General features: G+C 47.9%; 1 protein-coding gene across 2 annotated transcripts in view; it reads right to left on the reverse strand.

The window, feature by feature from the left end:
* Positions 1-1,920: 1,920 nt before the first annotated feature.
* Positions 1,921-16,711, reverse strand: part of CLSTN2 (calsyntenin 2) — a 735,088-nt gene continuing 720,297 nt past the window's right edge. Inside the window, exons 16-17 of one of the 2 annotated variants that reach the window (XM_005201877.5) lie at positions 16,426-16,610; positions 1,921-14,153 (exon numbers count right to left, since the gene is read on the reverse strand). In XM_005201877.5, coding sequence (XP_005201934.2) covers positions 13,953-14,153; positions 16,426-16,610 — 386 coding nt within the window. In that variant the 3' untranslated portion in view covers positions 1,921-13,952. The remainder of the gene's footprint in view (positions 14,154-16,425; positions 16,611-16,711) is intronic. The other variant, NM_001206757.2, reaches the window with a different exon arrangement.

A 16,711-nucleotide genomic window follows, 5' to 3' on the forward strand; every position in this document is an offset into this window, starting at 1 on the left:
GTGTGCTTTATCCAGGTGAAGATGGAAGGACCCGCCAAACAGACAAAATCTCCTCAGGCTTCTTGCTGACTTTCTGAGACATGATACAGAAAATATAGTTCATTGTGATAAATGTGCTGTCTTCACACAGAACAGAAGAGCTCCTTTTAGGGTGTGAATAGCCTGTATTTGGGGGATTGTCATAGATGGGGAGATGTGAGCAGGGGTAGGAAAAGAAAGGGTGGCAAGGGTAGGTAGACTGCATATGGCTGGAGGAGGGTAGCCAGAGCTGCTTTAAAAGAAAGTGTCTATTCATACAGATGGCTAACAAATACATGAAAAGATGCTCAACATCACTTATTATCAGAGAAATGCAAATCAAAACCACAATGAGGTACCATCTCATGGCGGTCAGAATGGCTGCTATACAAAAGTCTACAAACAATAAATGCTGGACAAGGTGTGGAGAAAAGGGAACCCTCTTACACTGTTGGTGGGAATGCAAACTAGTACAGCCATTATGGAGAACAGTGTGGAGATTCCTTAAAAAACTGGAAATAGAACTGCCATATGACCCAGCAATCCCACTGCTGGGCATACACACTGAGGAAACCAGAAGGGAAAGAGACACGTGTACCCCAATGTTCATCGCAGCACTGTTTATAATAGCCAGGACATGGAAGTAACATAGATGTCCGTCAGCAGGTGAATAGATAAGAAAGCTGTGGTACATATACACAATGGAGTATTACTCAGCCATTACAAAGAATACATTTGAATTAGTTCTAATGAGGTGGATGAAATTGGAGCCTATTATACAGAGTGAAGTCAGTCAGAAAGAAAAATATCAATACAGTATACTATCACATATATATGGAATTTAGAAAGATGGTAATGATAACCCTATATGTGAGAGAGTAAAAGAGTCACGGATGTATAGAACAGTCTTTTGGACTCTGTGGGAGAAGGTGAGGGTGGGATGATTTGAGAGAAAAGCATTGAAACATGTATATTACTATATGTGAAACAGATCGCCAGTCCAGGTTCAATGCATGAGACAGGTACTCAGGGCTGGTGCACTAGGATGACCCAGAGGGATGGGATGAGGAGGGAGGTGGGAGGGGGGTTCAGGATGGGGAACACATGTACACCCGTGGCTGATTCATGTCACTGTATGGCAAAAACCACTACAATATTATAAAGTAATTAGCCTTCAATTAAAATAAATAAATTTTTTAAAAAAGTGTCTATTGGTGATGTTTGCTGTGTTGCATGCCCCCTCCATGACCTCAAAACTTCCAAGAAAACTGACTTTTCCTTCCTTCTCTCTGGAAACAAAAGGTAAGACTTAACTCGTGGGTGGGCCCGATATAAATTAGAAGGGAGAGGCAGCTGTACCTGTGATTCACGAAAAAGTCCTCTGGATGTCCACTGGGTTTGAATGGGAAGACAGCCCATCTTCAGGTTTCAAGAACACGGTGGCCCTGACTGGCACCTGGGTGTAAGGGAAGGTCAGTGGGAATGGAAGAGCAGGAAGCAATGGGCTGGGGAGAGAGAGGGGGAGAGTGCTGGGCTCAGCCCCACCTGCCCTCTTCAATGCCCCAGCTTCCTTGGGGTCTCATCTTCATCTTAAGATGACGCACATAGAGCTCCAGCACTTTGTAGGTGCTCAGTAAATACCTTAGCACAGCCTTTGGATTGGTCCTCAGCAACAGTGCTGCCCAGTTCCACTCTGGGGGAACAGGGGGGAACAGGGTGCCCTGACAGAGCCCAGACAGGGGCCAGTTTGCCATGTCACCATCCCTCACGTCATCCCACGTCCCTCTATCCCCCAGGCATGGATTTAGGACAGAGCCCCAGAGACTACTGACCCAGTCAAAGCTCTTCTTAGCATCTCACCTCATCAGATAGTCTCGAGAATAAAAGCTCTCTGAGGTCACCTTTACTGTGAAATTCAAAAGTCATATTTATTCACCAATTCACAGAAAGTGTCATAATGACCACCAACATGAATCAGTTTGTAGGCATTTACAAGCCAAGGCTGAAAATAAATATCTGTGTTGAATAGGCATTTAACAAATTACTTGGAAACAGCAAGAATCCGAATTATTAGAAATTTAAAGTTTGTGATTCACACACGGGTAAGCTCACAGTCATGGGAAGGAGCCCAGCAGATTCCTATGATGGTTCTTATTTCTTCTTATATCTTTATATACATACAGCTTCTCGGCGCCCCTCACTGTGCGTCAGCCTTCAGTGGATCCGACAGCTCGATTAGGCAGGGGAGGGGAGCTGAGAGAGGGTGGGGGGAGGCGAAAGGGCATGTTCCTCTGTGACTGGGCAATCTTGTTCAATGCGCAAGATGACAGCATGATCTCCCGAAATTAGATTCAGTATAAATGCATCCTTCTAATGAGACAGTCCAGAGTTTGCCTTGTGTCACACTCATACACACACAATAGTATATTTAGTAAATAAACCCATTTTCTAAATTGAAGGAATTCACTCTGAGACAGCTGGAAGATCTCAGAAGTCTGACATGTGTCAGGTACACACTGGCCCAGCCATGGAGCTGCAGATGGCCATGGCGAGAGGCACTCTGGCCACACTGGCAGAAACTGTCCAGACAGTAACGGTGATCAAAGGTGATTCTACAGAATGATGTTGCTGGCCCTTCCTCTGTCTATGGTGTCAACACCACAGAGGTTCTGAGGAGAGAAAGCTCATAGGACCTTTCCCCCACCCACTGTGGTTGGGTAGATTGGAATAAACAGTCATCCAAGGCTTCTAAATGCTGGTGGCAGCTCCAGATAAGGGAGAAGAAATCTCTAGACCTTTCAGATCAGCTGAGCCCAGAACCTTTTCATTTAGCTCCAGAACTGAAGTTGGCAAAATTCAACAGCATTTCATTGAGTGTTTAGGAAATGGCAGAGACCACAGGAAGAGAGCCCCTAGCCCCATTCCCTGTAGAAACATCTTGCTGGGAGTTATGCAGATGTGGCTTTAGTGGTACTGACTCACTCACTGTAACATTCTGTCACTGATCACTACCAGAGAGCCTGACCCAAGACCTGCAGCTGGCTGACAGGATGCCAAATTTGAATCTGCGAATCCACAAAAGCTTCTCTTCAGGAAGCTGTGATGACTTACAAGGGGGATGTGGCTGACCTGCTTCTCTGCAACTCATTTAACTTGGGGTGTGTTGATTCTAGGGCTTCCCAGGTGATTTAGTGGTAAGAATCTGCCTGCCAAGCAGGAAATGCAGGTTCCATCCCTGGGTTGGGAAGATCCCCTGGAGAAGGAAATGGCAACTCACTCCAGTGTTCCTGTCTGGGAAATCCCATGGACAGAAGAGCCCAGCAGGCTACAGTCGCAAAGAGTCACAAAGTCGCAAAGAGTCATACATGACTTAGTGACTAAACGGCAGCAGCAGCATGGTGATGCTACCGTCTACTGAGTGGCAACAAGCTGGACCTTCAATTTCTAAGCACTTACCAAACTCTTAACTATGTGCCAGTGTTTTGAGAGCAAGAATAACAGTAAGAAAAAGCATAACATCCAAACCAGTGCTTCTAAGGAATTTAAAATGTGAACCGTTGACATCTTCATTCTACATCACACTTATTTCTTCATTTTATGCTGCTAAGTCACTTCAGTCATGTCTGACTCTGTGTGACCCCATAGACAGCAGCCCACCAGGCTCCATCATCTTTGGGATTCTCCAGGCAAGAACACTGGAGTGGGTTGCCGTTTCCTTCTCCAATGCGTGAAAGTAAAAAGTGAAAGTGAACTTGCTCAGTCGTGTCCGACTCTTAGCGACCCCATGGACCGCAGCCTACCAGGCTCCTCCATCCATGGATTTTCCAGGCAAGAGTACTGGAGTGGGGTGCCATTGCCTTCTCTGTCATTTTATATATATATGTGTGTGTGTGTGTGTGTGTGTGTGTATGACACATATTCAGCTGTCCTTAGCTACTTGTCTGAAAATTTATATTTAATATATTAATTTTTCAAACATATGTCCCAACAGATCATTCTCTTACCTTACTGACATTATAACGTCCCTACCAATATAAGATATCCACTCTACTACCTACAGATGTTTCTGAAAACAACTGATTTCTGCATGCAGTTTATTTTCTAAACTCATCAACTGTTTTTCTTCAATCTCCTATCAAGCCTGTCCAGTAGAGACCACCAAAAACCCCTTTTGGAAGCCACTGAAGTCAGGCTGGAAGCAGTCAAGTGGATTGATCCATAATAACTAGTTCATCTAGAACTGAAATCAGCTTCAAACGACTCAGAGTTTGGAAGCAATTGATTTGCTTGCCTCAGCAGTCACATGCCCAGACTCACCCATACTTGGCTGAACCTTGGATACTACAGCTCTCAATCTAGAGCTATCCTCTGGCTTCCCCAGGGAACCATGTCCCTCTTGCTGTCACTCTTAACTCAGCCTCACCCGTTTCCTCTCCCAACTCTGAGTCACCTTTTCCCTCAATCTCTTCTCTTGTTTTTTTGAGTAGTCAGTCCTGGGTAGCAAGTCTGGCTTCCTGATCTCTTAAATGCTTCTGTTTTATTTCCAGCATTTGAAATTAGTGAAAATGGGCACGACCTCTCCCAAATCCCACATGTCAGAGCCTCCTCTGCAGCCATGTAAGGGAGTGGGGGGTGTGGGTGGGGCTCCCGATCCTTGTGTTCCTTATCCACCAGGACAGATGCACTTTTGTCTCTGAGGTGGATGTGCACTGTTACATTCACATCTGTGACCCCGCCCCCTCCCTCAGGCACAGGCGGAGCCCCACATCAAAGAGCTATTAACCCTTTCCCAGGGTTGATGCCTCCTCCTCCTCTTCACTCCCTTTTCTGCATGGGGGCTGGAGCCTGTAGCTGAAACTCATGGTTGGTTCTCTGCTTCTGCAAATACACACAACCTGTGGGCTCATTTCTCTGATAGTTCTTCCCATTGGGGAAAAAGAACCCTCCAATGTGTGTGTGTGTGCATATGCATGCATGTGTGTGTCCCATTTCTGTTCTGAAATGCTCAGGAAAAAAAGGTCTTGGCAGCCGAGATGCATTTTTGTTTCAAGATAAAAGCAAACAGACATTAGAGCTGACATGTTTCTCTTGCCTGTGATTAATACACACCGTCTGCCTTTCAGCTCTTCTCGTGTCTGTTGCCCTCTTTTCATTAGTCTATTGGGAACTAAGCTTCATCTTGATGAATCTCCTCTGCAGTGAATCTGATAAAAGGGCCTGAAGAGCAGCACAGGCATTAACAGAGTATGACTTTCTCTCCTTGGTCGGGATGCTGCCCATGACCTTTGGGGCAAAGCCAGTTGGCTCATTAAGGCCCACCTACCCTGGCTCCTTGCCTAGGGGCTCCTGTTACTGGTTATAGCTGGGAGAGAGTCCCTCTCCAAAAACCTCCACTCTCTTCTTTTTCCACTGGGGAAGCAGGAATGCTCCCCTTCCTCTACTACACTTCTGTCCTCCTCCACCTGAATTTATAAAGGACCTGAACTTGTATATGGAGAGAAAAGATGGAGCCATTTCCCTCCATTGTAGCATCTTAATTTTTCAAAAGAGGTTAAGTGAACTCTGCTACTCCATTTACTTTAGCATTTATAGAGCACACACTGTGGCCAAGGTGCTTGCTAGATACCCAGGGTGTTGCAATAGATAAATTTCTCTTCTTGCTTTGAGGAGGGGGCCTGGGTCAGCAGAGGAGGCCAGAGTCAGGCAGCCACATTAGCTTTACACAAGCATGTTTTCTAGTGTCCTAGTCACCCCACCTTGTGCCTGGAAAATGAGGGCTGTGGTTCCTTTTCACTCAGCGGCAAGTTTTCATGGGGTGGGCCCCTGATTCTGGAGATGTGGCACCTCAGCGGTCCAGAGGCACCAGCTCCCCCCTGCCCCTCAAGATGGGAGGAACTGCTAGTACTGGGACACGATTTTCTCCAGTGTTTCTGGCTAATGTAAATGGCTGTTATGTCCTGCCCAGGGCCACACTGTGTGTGTCCCACCTGTATCCAGGACTTCAGTGAACACCCCCCTTATTCACTCACTCTACCTGACGTCATGGCTGGATCTGAGTCCTCACCCTCAGTTCACGGTGTGTCCCTGTCCTGCCTGACAACAAGGACAAAACCCACCTGCTCCCGGAACTACTGAAGGCCTCGCCATCCTCTTTTTGCCACCCCCACAGGAGCTTTTGTCCCACGGGAGCCTTTGTAATAAGTGACTAACCTCAGGGAAACATATAACCTCGCCTTAAGGTCATGGGCGAGAAATGTTTCATGAGAAAACTCACCAAGAGAGGCCAGCTGTGAACAGAGGCTCTCCTGGATCTAAGTGACATGAAAGAATGCTTTACCTTCCCCTCTTGGGCCTGGCTGGTTCTCCCCCCGCCCCCCAGCACACAACTGGCCAGCCCCATTCATCCTTGTTAGTATACTCTTATCTATGAGAGATGAGTTATTCCCGATAGGATCTCTGTGGTCTTAGGACACTGGACATTTAATTAGAAGATCTTTTCCAAGCTGGATTGGAGAAATGGAGGTGTCCTGGGGAGGGGGGAGGGGTGGCATTTGGGAGGTTTCAGCAAGGAGATGGCTGAGAGGACCAGGAATGAGTCTGATCAGGAGGGGATGGGAGTTTGTAGGAGTTAAACAGTAGATGCTGGATCTCTGAGGTCATGCATCTGGGCTCCTTCCCAGCCCATTTCTCCTCTGTGCTTCCACCCCAAGGCCCAGCACCCCATCCTCTGATTCCCAAAAATCCATACATGAAGACAGATCAGTACCCCAGAAAGTGAAGTCGCTCAGTCGTGTCCGACTCTGCAAGCCCATGGACTGTAGCCCCCCAGGCTCCTCAGTCCATAGAATTTTCCAGGCAAGAGTACTGGAGTGGGTTGCCATTTCCTTCTCCAGGAGATCTTCCCAACCCAGGGATCGAACCTGGGTCTCCCGCACTGCAGGCAGATGCTTTACCGTCTGAGCCACCAGGGAAGCCCAGAGCTAGGTGTAAATGACTAATAGGGCACCAACTAGTTCCTTCCAAAGGTTTGTGGACCCTCACAGTTTAAGCCTAAATCAAGAAGCTTAATCAATAAAAGGTGGACCTCAGGGATCCAGTTGATGGGGGAAAAGGGTATTGGTGGAGCCTGGCACCTTTGCAGGCCTTAGAAATTCGAGGGCCAAGACATTGTCTATAGGGAAGGCTGTAGGTTTGTTTTTGGGTTTTGTTTTCTACTTTCAGTAGCATCCAGAGTGAGTTACTTCCCTTCCAAGAAAAGCCATTCATTCACCATCCGATTTAGTGGCTGCATGTGACACCACATGGCCCCATCTCATTACAAATGGAGCCATGCTACAATCACCTGGCTGTGTCCTTAACTGACTCGGCTCCACTCCCGCCAGGCCCTGGGCCACTCCACCAGCGTACTACAGTTTAATTGTTTCCCCTTAAAATACAGATGTGGAGGAGGCCACTCAGCTTATAGGACCCTTTAAGGTGGCCTCCCTAGGGCTGGGTGGCCTCACTGCAGCTTCTCCTGGGCTGTCTTTCTCCAGGATGAGTGGGGCCAGACCAGCAGGGAATGGTTCATGCCCTAGGGGAGGAGCGGAATGGGGACTAGGACCAGGGTTTCCTGAAACCACTGACTCAGAGAGTGGATTAGAGCCTGGGAGGGCCCAGGAGAGATGGCAGTCTGCTTCAGCATTCTCATCAGTACACATTTTTTTTTTTTGAATCTTGTTAATAGTCATCGGCTCCCAATGCCAGCTTTAATCTTTCTTCTCATCCTCTGGATCAGTGGCTCTGAAACCTTAGCGTGCATCAGAATCAGAGAGCTCCTTAAAACACAGGTGCCAGATACCACCCCGGTTTCTGGTTCAGCAGGTCTTGGGTGGGGTCCAGGAATTTGTATTTACCATTTGATCCCAGGTGATGCTACTGCCTTGGCCTAAGGACACCTTGAGAGCCTGGATTCCATAGGATGGGGTGTGAACCCGCAGTAGGCCCTCCCAACTCAGCCATTTTTCCTTCTTCAGCTCTAACCTGGGACCTCCGAGCCCCAGGCTATTCCACGGCTGTAGATCTAGGCTCATGCTGGCTCCTGGACCTGGGTTACCCTTCCTAACTTCCAATGTCTGGCTGCCTGCTGTTTCTACATAAGAACTTCCTTTGGCTGGTTTCAATGAAACTCAGCCCTTGGCCATGCTATTTCTGCCCTGTAGGCAAGGTGACTGGCTTCCAGGTGACTGGCTTCCAGGTGAGCTGAATCAACGGGCTGGAATTAAGAAACATGTAGGATAGGACTGCTTACATCCCTCGAAAGTTCTCCACTTGGCCTCAGCAATGTGTGGCGGGGTTCCCACCTACCACTTGACACAATTGGAGAACTGCCAAAGCAAGTTATCCCCCTCTCTCAATCCCAACTTCTGTCCCCACCATCCTGACTGCTCGTGGACAGCCTCCAACAGAGCAGAGGAAACATCCCAGCAGCTCGAAAGATCCTCACGGGTAGGGCCACCACTCATCCATCCTCCCTTCCCCATTCCTGGCACAGGGCCTGGCATGCCACAGGGGCTGAGCAAGGGTTTGCTGAATTACATCGAAAAGAGCTGCAAACACAGAATCCCATCTGTTCGCTCATGGCATACAGGGTGGTGTCTGATTGCTTTCTGGGGCGCTCATGAAGGTAACATCTTCTGTCTCTTTTCCTCTCCCTGGAAGAGTCAAGTTTGGCTTCTAACCTACTTCTTACTAAGCCAACTCTTCTTTCTGGTTGGCGCTCCAAGGAAAACCAGAGCAAGATCTATAAAGCAGGTACAGAATAAATTTATAAAGTAAAGCAAATAAGGGCAGGAAATTGAAGGTGCTGGAGTAGACTTCAAAACTTTCATTACTCATTGCCTTTGCCTACTGCTGGACAACAGAGAGTGGTAACGTGAAAATTAAATTGTGCCCAGGGCTTTGGCTTCTCAGCCTGGATAAACGTCTGATGCCAATGGAGAATGCTATAGTATCCACAGCCTGCCAGAGTGCATCACAGTAGGTTTTGGGGTCCCACAAAGGCCTCAGGATGGTCTTCCCTGAAAAGCATCTACATTGCACTGGCACATTTTTTTCAAAGGATTAGACCAGCTCTCTCAGTTTTTTTGTTGTTTTGTTTTAAGTAAAACCGATTTGGTTAATTCAAATAAGGGGATGGTTAAGAAGAAAGTTCTCCTGTTCTCCTTTTCTTCCTTTGGCTAGTGTTGACTCATACAGCCGAGAAGACTGCTAATTTTGAAGTGTGCCCAGCTGGGCTTTCTACTGATTATGCTGTATTGATTTAAACAGTCACAAGTCTTTAAGATCATTTTTATAGCAATGGCATGAGCAGGGCTGAATGGAAATCAGTCTGAGATAATGAACATTCCTGCTTAGAAACCATTACGGGCTGAGTTGTTGGGGGAAGGCCCCGCACCTGGGAGCCAGCACTTAGCTCAGTGGTCAGTGGGTTCCTGGATCCCAGGCTTTTGGCTCTTGACAAATGCTTGCCTGAGCTTGAGTCAATTCAACAAGTAACAAGTTATTTTCTGGTTTTGGTTTTTGTTTTCCCTCTGGAACATGGATTTTAAAAACAGTTTAGTTAAGGACTATGCATTGTTTGCTGTTCATTTTGGAGGCAAAGACCCCTGAGCAGTTTATGGGAGGGCCTAAGATACCTGCTTTTTCTTGGCAAATGAAAGGCTGGAAGGCTGCTTCCCACACACACACAGTTGAGGTGTGCAAATTGTGGCCCCTGGGCCGAATCTGGCCAGCTGCTAGTTTTTGTAAGGACCATGCAAGGAGATCTAACCAGTCCATCCTAAAGGAAATCAGTCCTGAGTGTTCATTGGAAGGACTGATATTGAAGCTGAAACTCCAATATTTTGGCCACCTGATACGAAGAGCTGACTCATTTGAAAAGACCCTGATGTTGGGAAAGATTGAAGGCAGGAGGAGAAGGGGACGACAGAGGATGAGATGGTTAGATGGCATCACTGACTCAATGAACATGAGTTTGAGTAAACTCTGGGAGTTGGTGATGGACAGGGAGGCCTGGCATGCTGCGGTTCATGGGATCGCAAAGAGTCAGACATGACTGAGCGACTGAACTGACCTGATGGACTCAGAAAGTTATTTCTGTTTTTAAGTACTGGAAAATAGAAGTCAAACAAGTAATAATTTTTGTGACATCTGACAATAATATGAATTCAAATTGCCTGATTTTTTTTAGTGTTCATAAATAGTTTTTTTTTTTTTTTAAATATAGCCATATTCATCCATTTAAGTGTATTGTCTGTGGCTGGTTCATGCTACCATGGCAGGGTAGAATACTTGTGACAGAGACCTTATGGCCTGAAAAATCCAAAATATCTACCAACTGGCTCCTTCCAGGTGAAGCTTGCCAATCCTGCCATATGTATAAGAACAGGATACATTACTTCCCTTCCAGGAGTCCATCTCCCTGCAGGGTCCACGTCTGCCAAGCCACAGCCCATACTACAAGCAGAGCTGTGTGGGCTAAGCCCTGCTTGATAGAATAGTTGTATATATTTAAGACAGAGGTGGTGAAAGCAGAACCCACTGAAATCACATTTTTGGTAACTAGATGAACTGAGGCCTCAGATTTATAGCACTTGATGAAACTTATTAGAGTGTACTTAGTATTATTTAACGCAGGTGGCCAACTAGTTGATTGCTTTACTCCACTAGGGCAACTCATTCTGTACTAGCCTTTTCCATTAACCTCTTCCTTCTCTTCTTGTCACCTGAGTTTTCAGCCTATGTGTTTTCAACCTTCAGAGAGCAGGATCTGATCATCTGCTTGGCAAGATGAGCAAAAGTCTGTCCTGTGGACAAACTGGTCAGCTGTTCCTCCCTGTCCAGATGGACATCTGCTGCTGCTGCTGCCTGGGTGAGAGGCCACAGGGTATCCAGCCATCTGGGAGTTTGGATTCCCAGATGCCAGCAGATGGAGACTGGAAAACGCTGGGCTGATGAATGGCATTTTCCACCTGTGGTTAGAATCCTTGGGGGATGGCAAGTTATGTTACTCACCGCTCACCTGGATACTCCCTGAAGCTTCTGTTACTTTTATATAATTGCCCCTTCTTGTTCTCACCTGTGGTGCTGAGTTCGGCACTGGGAACACTATACATGCTCACAGATCCAGCAGCATCATCTCAAGGGCCTCATCCTCAGCGCTGGCAATGCAGGCTGATCTCCCACAGTGGGAGTAGACAGAAAGGGCTCTGACTTGACCCCGCTGTTTCTCTACATATGAGTCCTGTCACAAGTGAATCGGCTGAGCTGCCCTGGCCAAGTGCCATTTTCACCTGCTCCCGTCCCTCCCAAAGCCCCCAAACGTATAATGGTTTCATGTGCCCCAAACAGCTCACTCAGCCATAAATAAGTGAGGTAGCCATTGGAGGCAGTGGAGGGCATGGGGACCACCTTCCCCACCCCAGCCAAACCAAAAGACCTAGCAGAAGCAAGCACCTCCTGAACACCAGAATTAAATATTTTAAACAAAAATCCAATTCCAAAGGAATTGGCTTTAAACATATCCATACAGTATTCATTTTACTGTTATAATTTTGCAAGAATTCTGTTAGCTCCTGAAGGCCCAATTAAAGGATCTCTTTATTTAACTAAGGGGATTGTAAGGAGTAAAAACCCAAGATTTTCTTCTAGTAGATGCATAGACCCAGCCTGATAGAAAAGGGCTATTGGGGAAATTCACAGAAGCGTCTATTTCCATTCAATGAATAGAAAACCCCAAACTTCTGCCGGTGCTTCTAAGAAGGGAAAAATGAGAGCATGGGTTGAATTTGCGAATGAGTCCCTCTTCTTCCTGTGACTTCTCCCTCTCCCTCTGCATTTGTCTCTTACGTGATTTCTATGCCTATTTCTCCTCTGCAGCTATCAAGTCCTCTAAGGGGAGGAGGGGTTTATTGTCTGCTTTCTTCCTTTCCCACAGCTGCTGGTAGAACGCTTAGCACACAGCAGATTCCCAGCAATGCCTCTTAGTTCATGAACACAAATAAGTAGAATCAGAGTGGCAGGCCCTAGGCAAGGAGTGGATGGTGGGGAGTCCCATCTAGTTGATGCGTCAGAAAAACTCTGAGCAAGATGCTGAATCTCTGAAGCTCAGTTTACTCAACATGAAAATGGGTCTAATAATAGATGTCCCCTCTACCTCATGGGATACTTGGAGGCTTGATGGAGAGAAGAGATGCAAAAATCACTCTAGGTGATGGAAAAAGCCGCCTAAGGTGGTTCCCTCAAATCAGAAGGTTTCCTCGAATCAGAAAGACCTGTCACTAAAGGACACTGATGGTGGTCCCCCTTCATAAGTTCTCTCTGAGTTGGTAACACAGCAAGTAGAGTGAATAGATTCTGAACTTTCTTTTGATCCTGAATGCCCTGTGCCTGTGGACCAGCTCTACTGCTGTGCCAAGCCAATATGAGATGGTTGGGGGATGGGTGTGGGGAGAGTTCGGCGATAGATCATACATACTAAGGACAAAAAGCCCAAGACATTTGAAACAAAGACATTCGCAGAGCCTCGTGGAAGTCCTGTAACAGCTCTAGTTCTTGCCTGCTATCTTCTTGGCCACAAAAGATCACAGACCAGTTACTATAGCAACAACTCTCCTCCAAAAGTGTCCACGTTAAGATGGAGATGGAAAAGATTTTCTTATTTAAAAAAAGCAGAAAGAAAGAAACTAGGTTTTTGGATATATCTGCCATCCACCTAAAGCACTGCTCCCTTTCTGAGAAGAAAAAAGAAGCTGTTATTACGGCAAACATGCTTCTAATTCCTAGCAGTTTAATCTCCAAACTCTTGTTTTAGACTCAAAGCAGTCCATGCTTGTTCCAATACATCCAAGAGGAATGTATCTTCTCAAGAGGCAGAACTGTGAACTAGGGGATGAGGGACCCTAAGACTAGACGGTGAGAGCCTTGTCCACTTCCGGGCCACCTTCTGGCCTGGGAGGGCCCAGCCACCCTCGTCACCCAGCTCTGTGTCCACCATGCAGCCCAGTCGTACCATCTCCTCAGCCCTTCTTTCTGCTCCCCAGCTGTAGGCTTGTCTCAGTTGCTGCTGGGGGCAGTAGCTGTGTGGAATGCTTTCTGGCCTCCATGGTGTCCTGTGGTTGGAGCTGCCAGTAGGGCAGCCCTGCAGGTCTCAGTGGCTGCCAGCAAGGCAGGTTCTCAGAGCGCTTTGGCGGGAACCAGGCCCTGCTGTGGCCAAGGACCTATTCTTGGTTTTGGACTTTTCATATAAGCTTCTATGGCCTCAAGAAGAACAAAGGAAAAGGCTCTCCAAAATGAGAGAGTGGATGTGTGTGGGGGTGAGGGGAGCCCAAGCCAACCTGTCCTGCAAACTTAATTCCACCTGGGTAAGGATGTTCCTTTGATGTGCAGAGGACTTAGACCTCCCGTGTGTGTAGTCTGACCACCCTGCCTGTAGGAAGCAGCCTAGAGAGTCAGGTGAGGAGAACCTGCCAGACTGTTTGGAGAGAACATGGAGTCCGTGCTCGCACAGTGGGTTGGAACCTAAGAGCCCTGGGGACGCGGAGCCCCAGTTGGGGAGCAACATAAAGGCTGATCTTCTCCCCTACAGGGAGGACCAAACAGAAAGAACCCACAGATTTGGTTAACAGAATGCTGGGTGAGCCCAGGGCCAGAGAAGTGGGGGCCACAGGAAAAAGTTCACCGCAAAATCCCCACTGAGGATGACGCTGGGCTTCTGGAAACTGCCCCAGGACTGGGACACGAGCTGTGCCCAGGGCGTAAAACATGGGTTCCAGAATGTTGGGGAAGGCCTGCCGGGACCATCATGGAAATCAGAGGCGACATGTGATAGGCTGGGGTGTACATCGGGGCAGGGCTTACAAAACGGACAGGTGGGTGGGCGTGGCCCCGGGGAACTAGTAGGGGAGGGTGGAGTCGTCCCACTCCAGCTGGGCTTGCCTGGCTCCACTCTGCCCGTGTCTGCCCCTGCCCGCCCCTTCCTCCTCCTCCTCCTCTTCGCTGCCCTCGGACTCGCTGCTGCTGGAGCTGTCTTCCTCCGCTTCCTCCTCCTCCTCTTCCTCGGTCTCCTCTTCCCCACGCCCTGGGGCTCCGTGTTTCTGGATGTCAGGAGAGAGAAGGGAAATGCTGATCATGGATCAGACAGAAGCCGTGTTGGCGCTTAAGTCTCTCTCTCCATTAAGGAGATAATTAGGGCCCCTTGGAACTTCCCTTAATGCTAAACCCTTGGGCCAGGAGATGGACTTTGGAAGGGAAGTCCTCTGGAGAAAGACCAGTCGGAGGACTAAGGAAAAGACAAGAAATGGTGAATTCCAAGACCCAGACTTAAGGTAAATTGTTGTGTTTTAGGTACTGCGAATTTAAGTTCATCCCATCCATCATCCAGTGAACCTTTTGGGCTAAGGTTTTGTCCTTGTTGTCTTGTTTTGTTTTAAATTTTTGGTGGACTTCTCTGGTGGCTCAGATGGCAAAGAATCTACCTACAGTGTGGGAGACCTGGATTTGATCCCTGGGTCAGGAAGATCCCCTGGAGAAGGGAACCTACTCTGGTATTCTTGTCTGGAGAATTCCACAGACAGATGAGCCTGGTAGGCTACAGTCCATGGGGTCGCAATGAGTCAGACATGACTGAGTGACTAACACTAACACACTTACATTTTGGGCAGAACCCCACAGCATGTGGGACCCTGGTTCCTTGACCAGGATCAAATCTGCACCCCTGTGCATTGGAAGGTGGGGTCTTAACCACTGGACCACCAGGGAAGTCCTGGGTTAAGGTTTGTTTTCTGGCATTTCTGGAACCTATTTACATGGAACTTTCCAAGTCTTTAGTGACTTGCTTCTCAGTGAGAGAATGACATTTAAGTTTGTATCCCTTTTCCAGGTGGGAAAATAATATCTCTGGGAGCAGAAGGTCTTCTAAGCCAAGATTCAGGTGTGCTGCCCCTCAAAAATACTCCTTCCAGAAGGCAAAGTTCACGGTCCTCATTTTCCTTGCCTGCCCTTCGTCACCTGACTTGTGTCCTAAACTCCACTCCACTCTTTTCCAGTCTTAGCCCCTCCCCTGAGCTTTTTGGTGATTCCAGTAAAATTTGATATCTGGATTTATCCTTTGAGTTGATAAACTAGCCATAAAAGACACGCACCCATGCCTGTCTTCATCCCTTTTCTGCAGTGTTTTCTCTTCTACCTTTACCTCCCCCTAAATCCTACCCATTCTTCAAGGTCTCTCTTAGGCTCCAAGAAGTCTTCCCTGGACACTCCAGCCCCAAAGGCTTGCCCTGCTCCTGCTTCACTGACTGCCAGGTTAGCCCTTGGCAAGCACACTTTGGTCAGGTAATCAGACTGCTTCAGGCATAATGATCTTGCATTGCATCCCACACCCGAGGCTCAGTTCTATGAGGGTGGAAATGCTGGGGGCCCACACTGATGCACTTAGCATTACACCTCAGCACCTGATGGAAGCTTCATCAGCACGCTGGCTCTGAAACTGAAGCGTGAAGCCAGGTGGGAGGGAAACTGGGGACAGGCTAGGACACTTCATTTCTCAGTGGCACCTCGATGGCCAGTGGCCACCTTGCTTTCCTGCTCCAGCCTTTCCCTCCACCCAGCACCCATGGGCAGACCAAAGGGCACAATGGAAGTGGCTTTTGTTGGTATTCATATGCCCAGATCAGGAGCACTGGACACTCGTAGATTTGGGGAGCTGATGGCCAATTAGGACAATAAGAACTTTAGAATCAGGCAGTGGTGAGTTTGAATACTGGTGCTGACATTACCAGTTATGGGAGCCTGAACACTTTACTTTGCCTCCCTGAGTTGGTCCCACATTGGTAAATGAGGATTGGGACTCCTACATCGCAGGTTGCTGGGAAGATTAAATGAGGTGACGTGTGCACTGAGGACCCAGGACAGCTCTGGCATGATGGGTGCTCAATAAATGGCAGCTGTTAGCATTGTGTTTTTGTATTTACCTACTCTGAGCCTCTAAGTGAGCTTTGCAGGCAGATGGAGCATAGCCACCTAATTTATACTGGTAGCTAATAAAAAATTCAATCCTGAGTCCCTGAGTATGAGTCAGCTCTGAGTTAAAGACTATGGGAGAGGCCAGGGACAGACACCACTTTGCTGCTTGGCTTAAGAAATGTCTGGTTCTGTTTGTTGGCTGAGAGCAGTTCACAGGTTTTTGAGCAGTACATGCAGTGGGTGGGAAAGTGTGGACCATTCAAGTTGAGAGGGCTGGAGGAGCCCAGAGAAGGGAAGGATGAGTGGGATTAGGCTAGCTGGACAGGGCTTCTGGCACAGAATGGATGGAACCCAGTGGAGGAGAGACATCCCGCTTCAAGCTCCCAGTCCCTGCCTGAGGATCACCTCCATGGGGTTGACCGTGATAGTGAGTGCAGAATCGTCCCAGTCCATCTCTGCTTCCTTGGCAGCCTCAGTCTCTTGGATGAAGTGCTGGTGGGCGATCCGGACCCGGTACACGCCCATGGCCACGACAAACACTAGCATGCACACGGAGATGATGATGACCACTGTGGCAATGCTTGGGACCGCTGGAACGAGGAAGGAATTCACATGGCATAGTGAGCAAAGGACTAGCTTACTCTCGGGATGCAACATGATTGAAACATTCACGTGTAGCTTAAAATCTGCC

Source organism: Bos taurus, chromosome 1 (assembly GCF_002263795.3).
Source record: "Bos taurus isolate L1 Dominette 01449 registration number 42190680 breed Hereford chromosome 1, ARS-UCD2.0, whole genome shotgun sequence".
Classification (NCBI taxonomy): Eukaryota; Metazoa; Chordata; class Mammalia; order Artiodactyla; family Bovidae; genus Bos; species Bos taurus.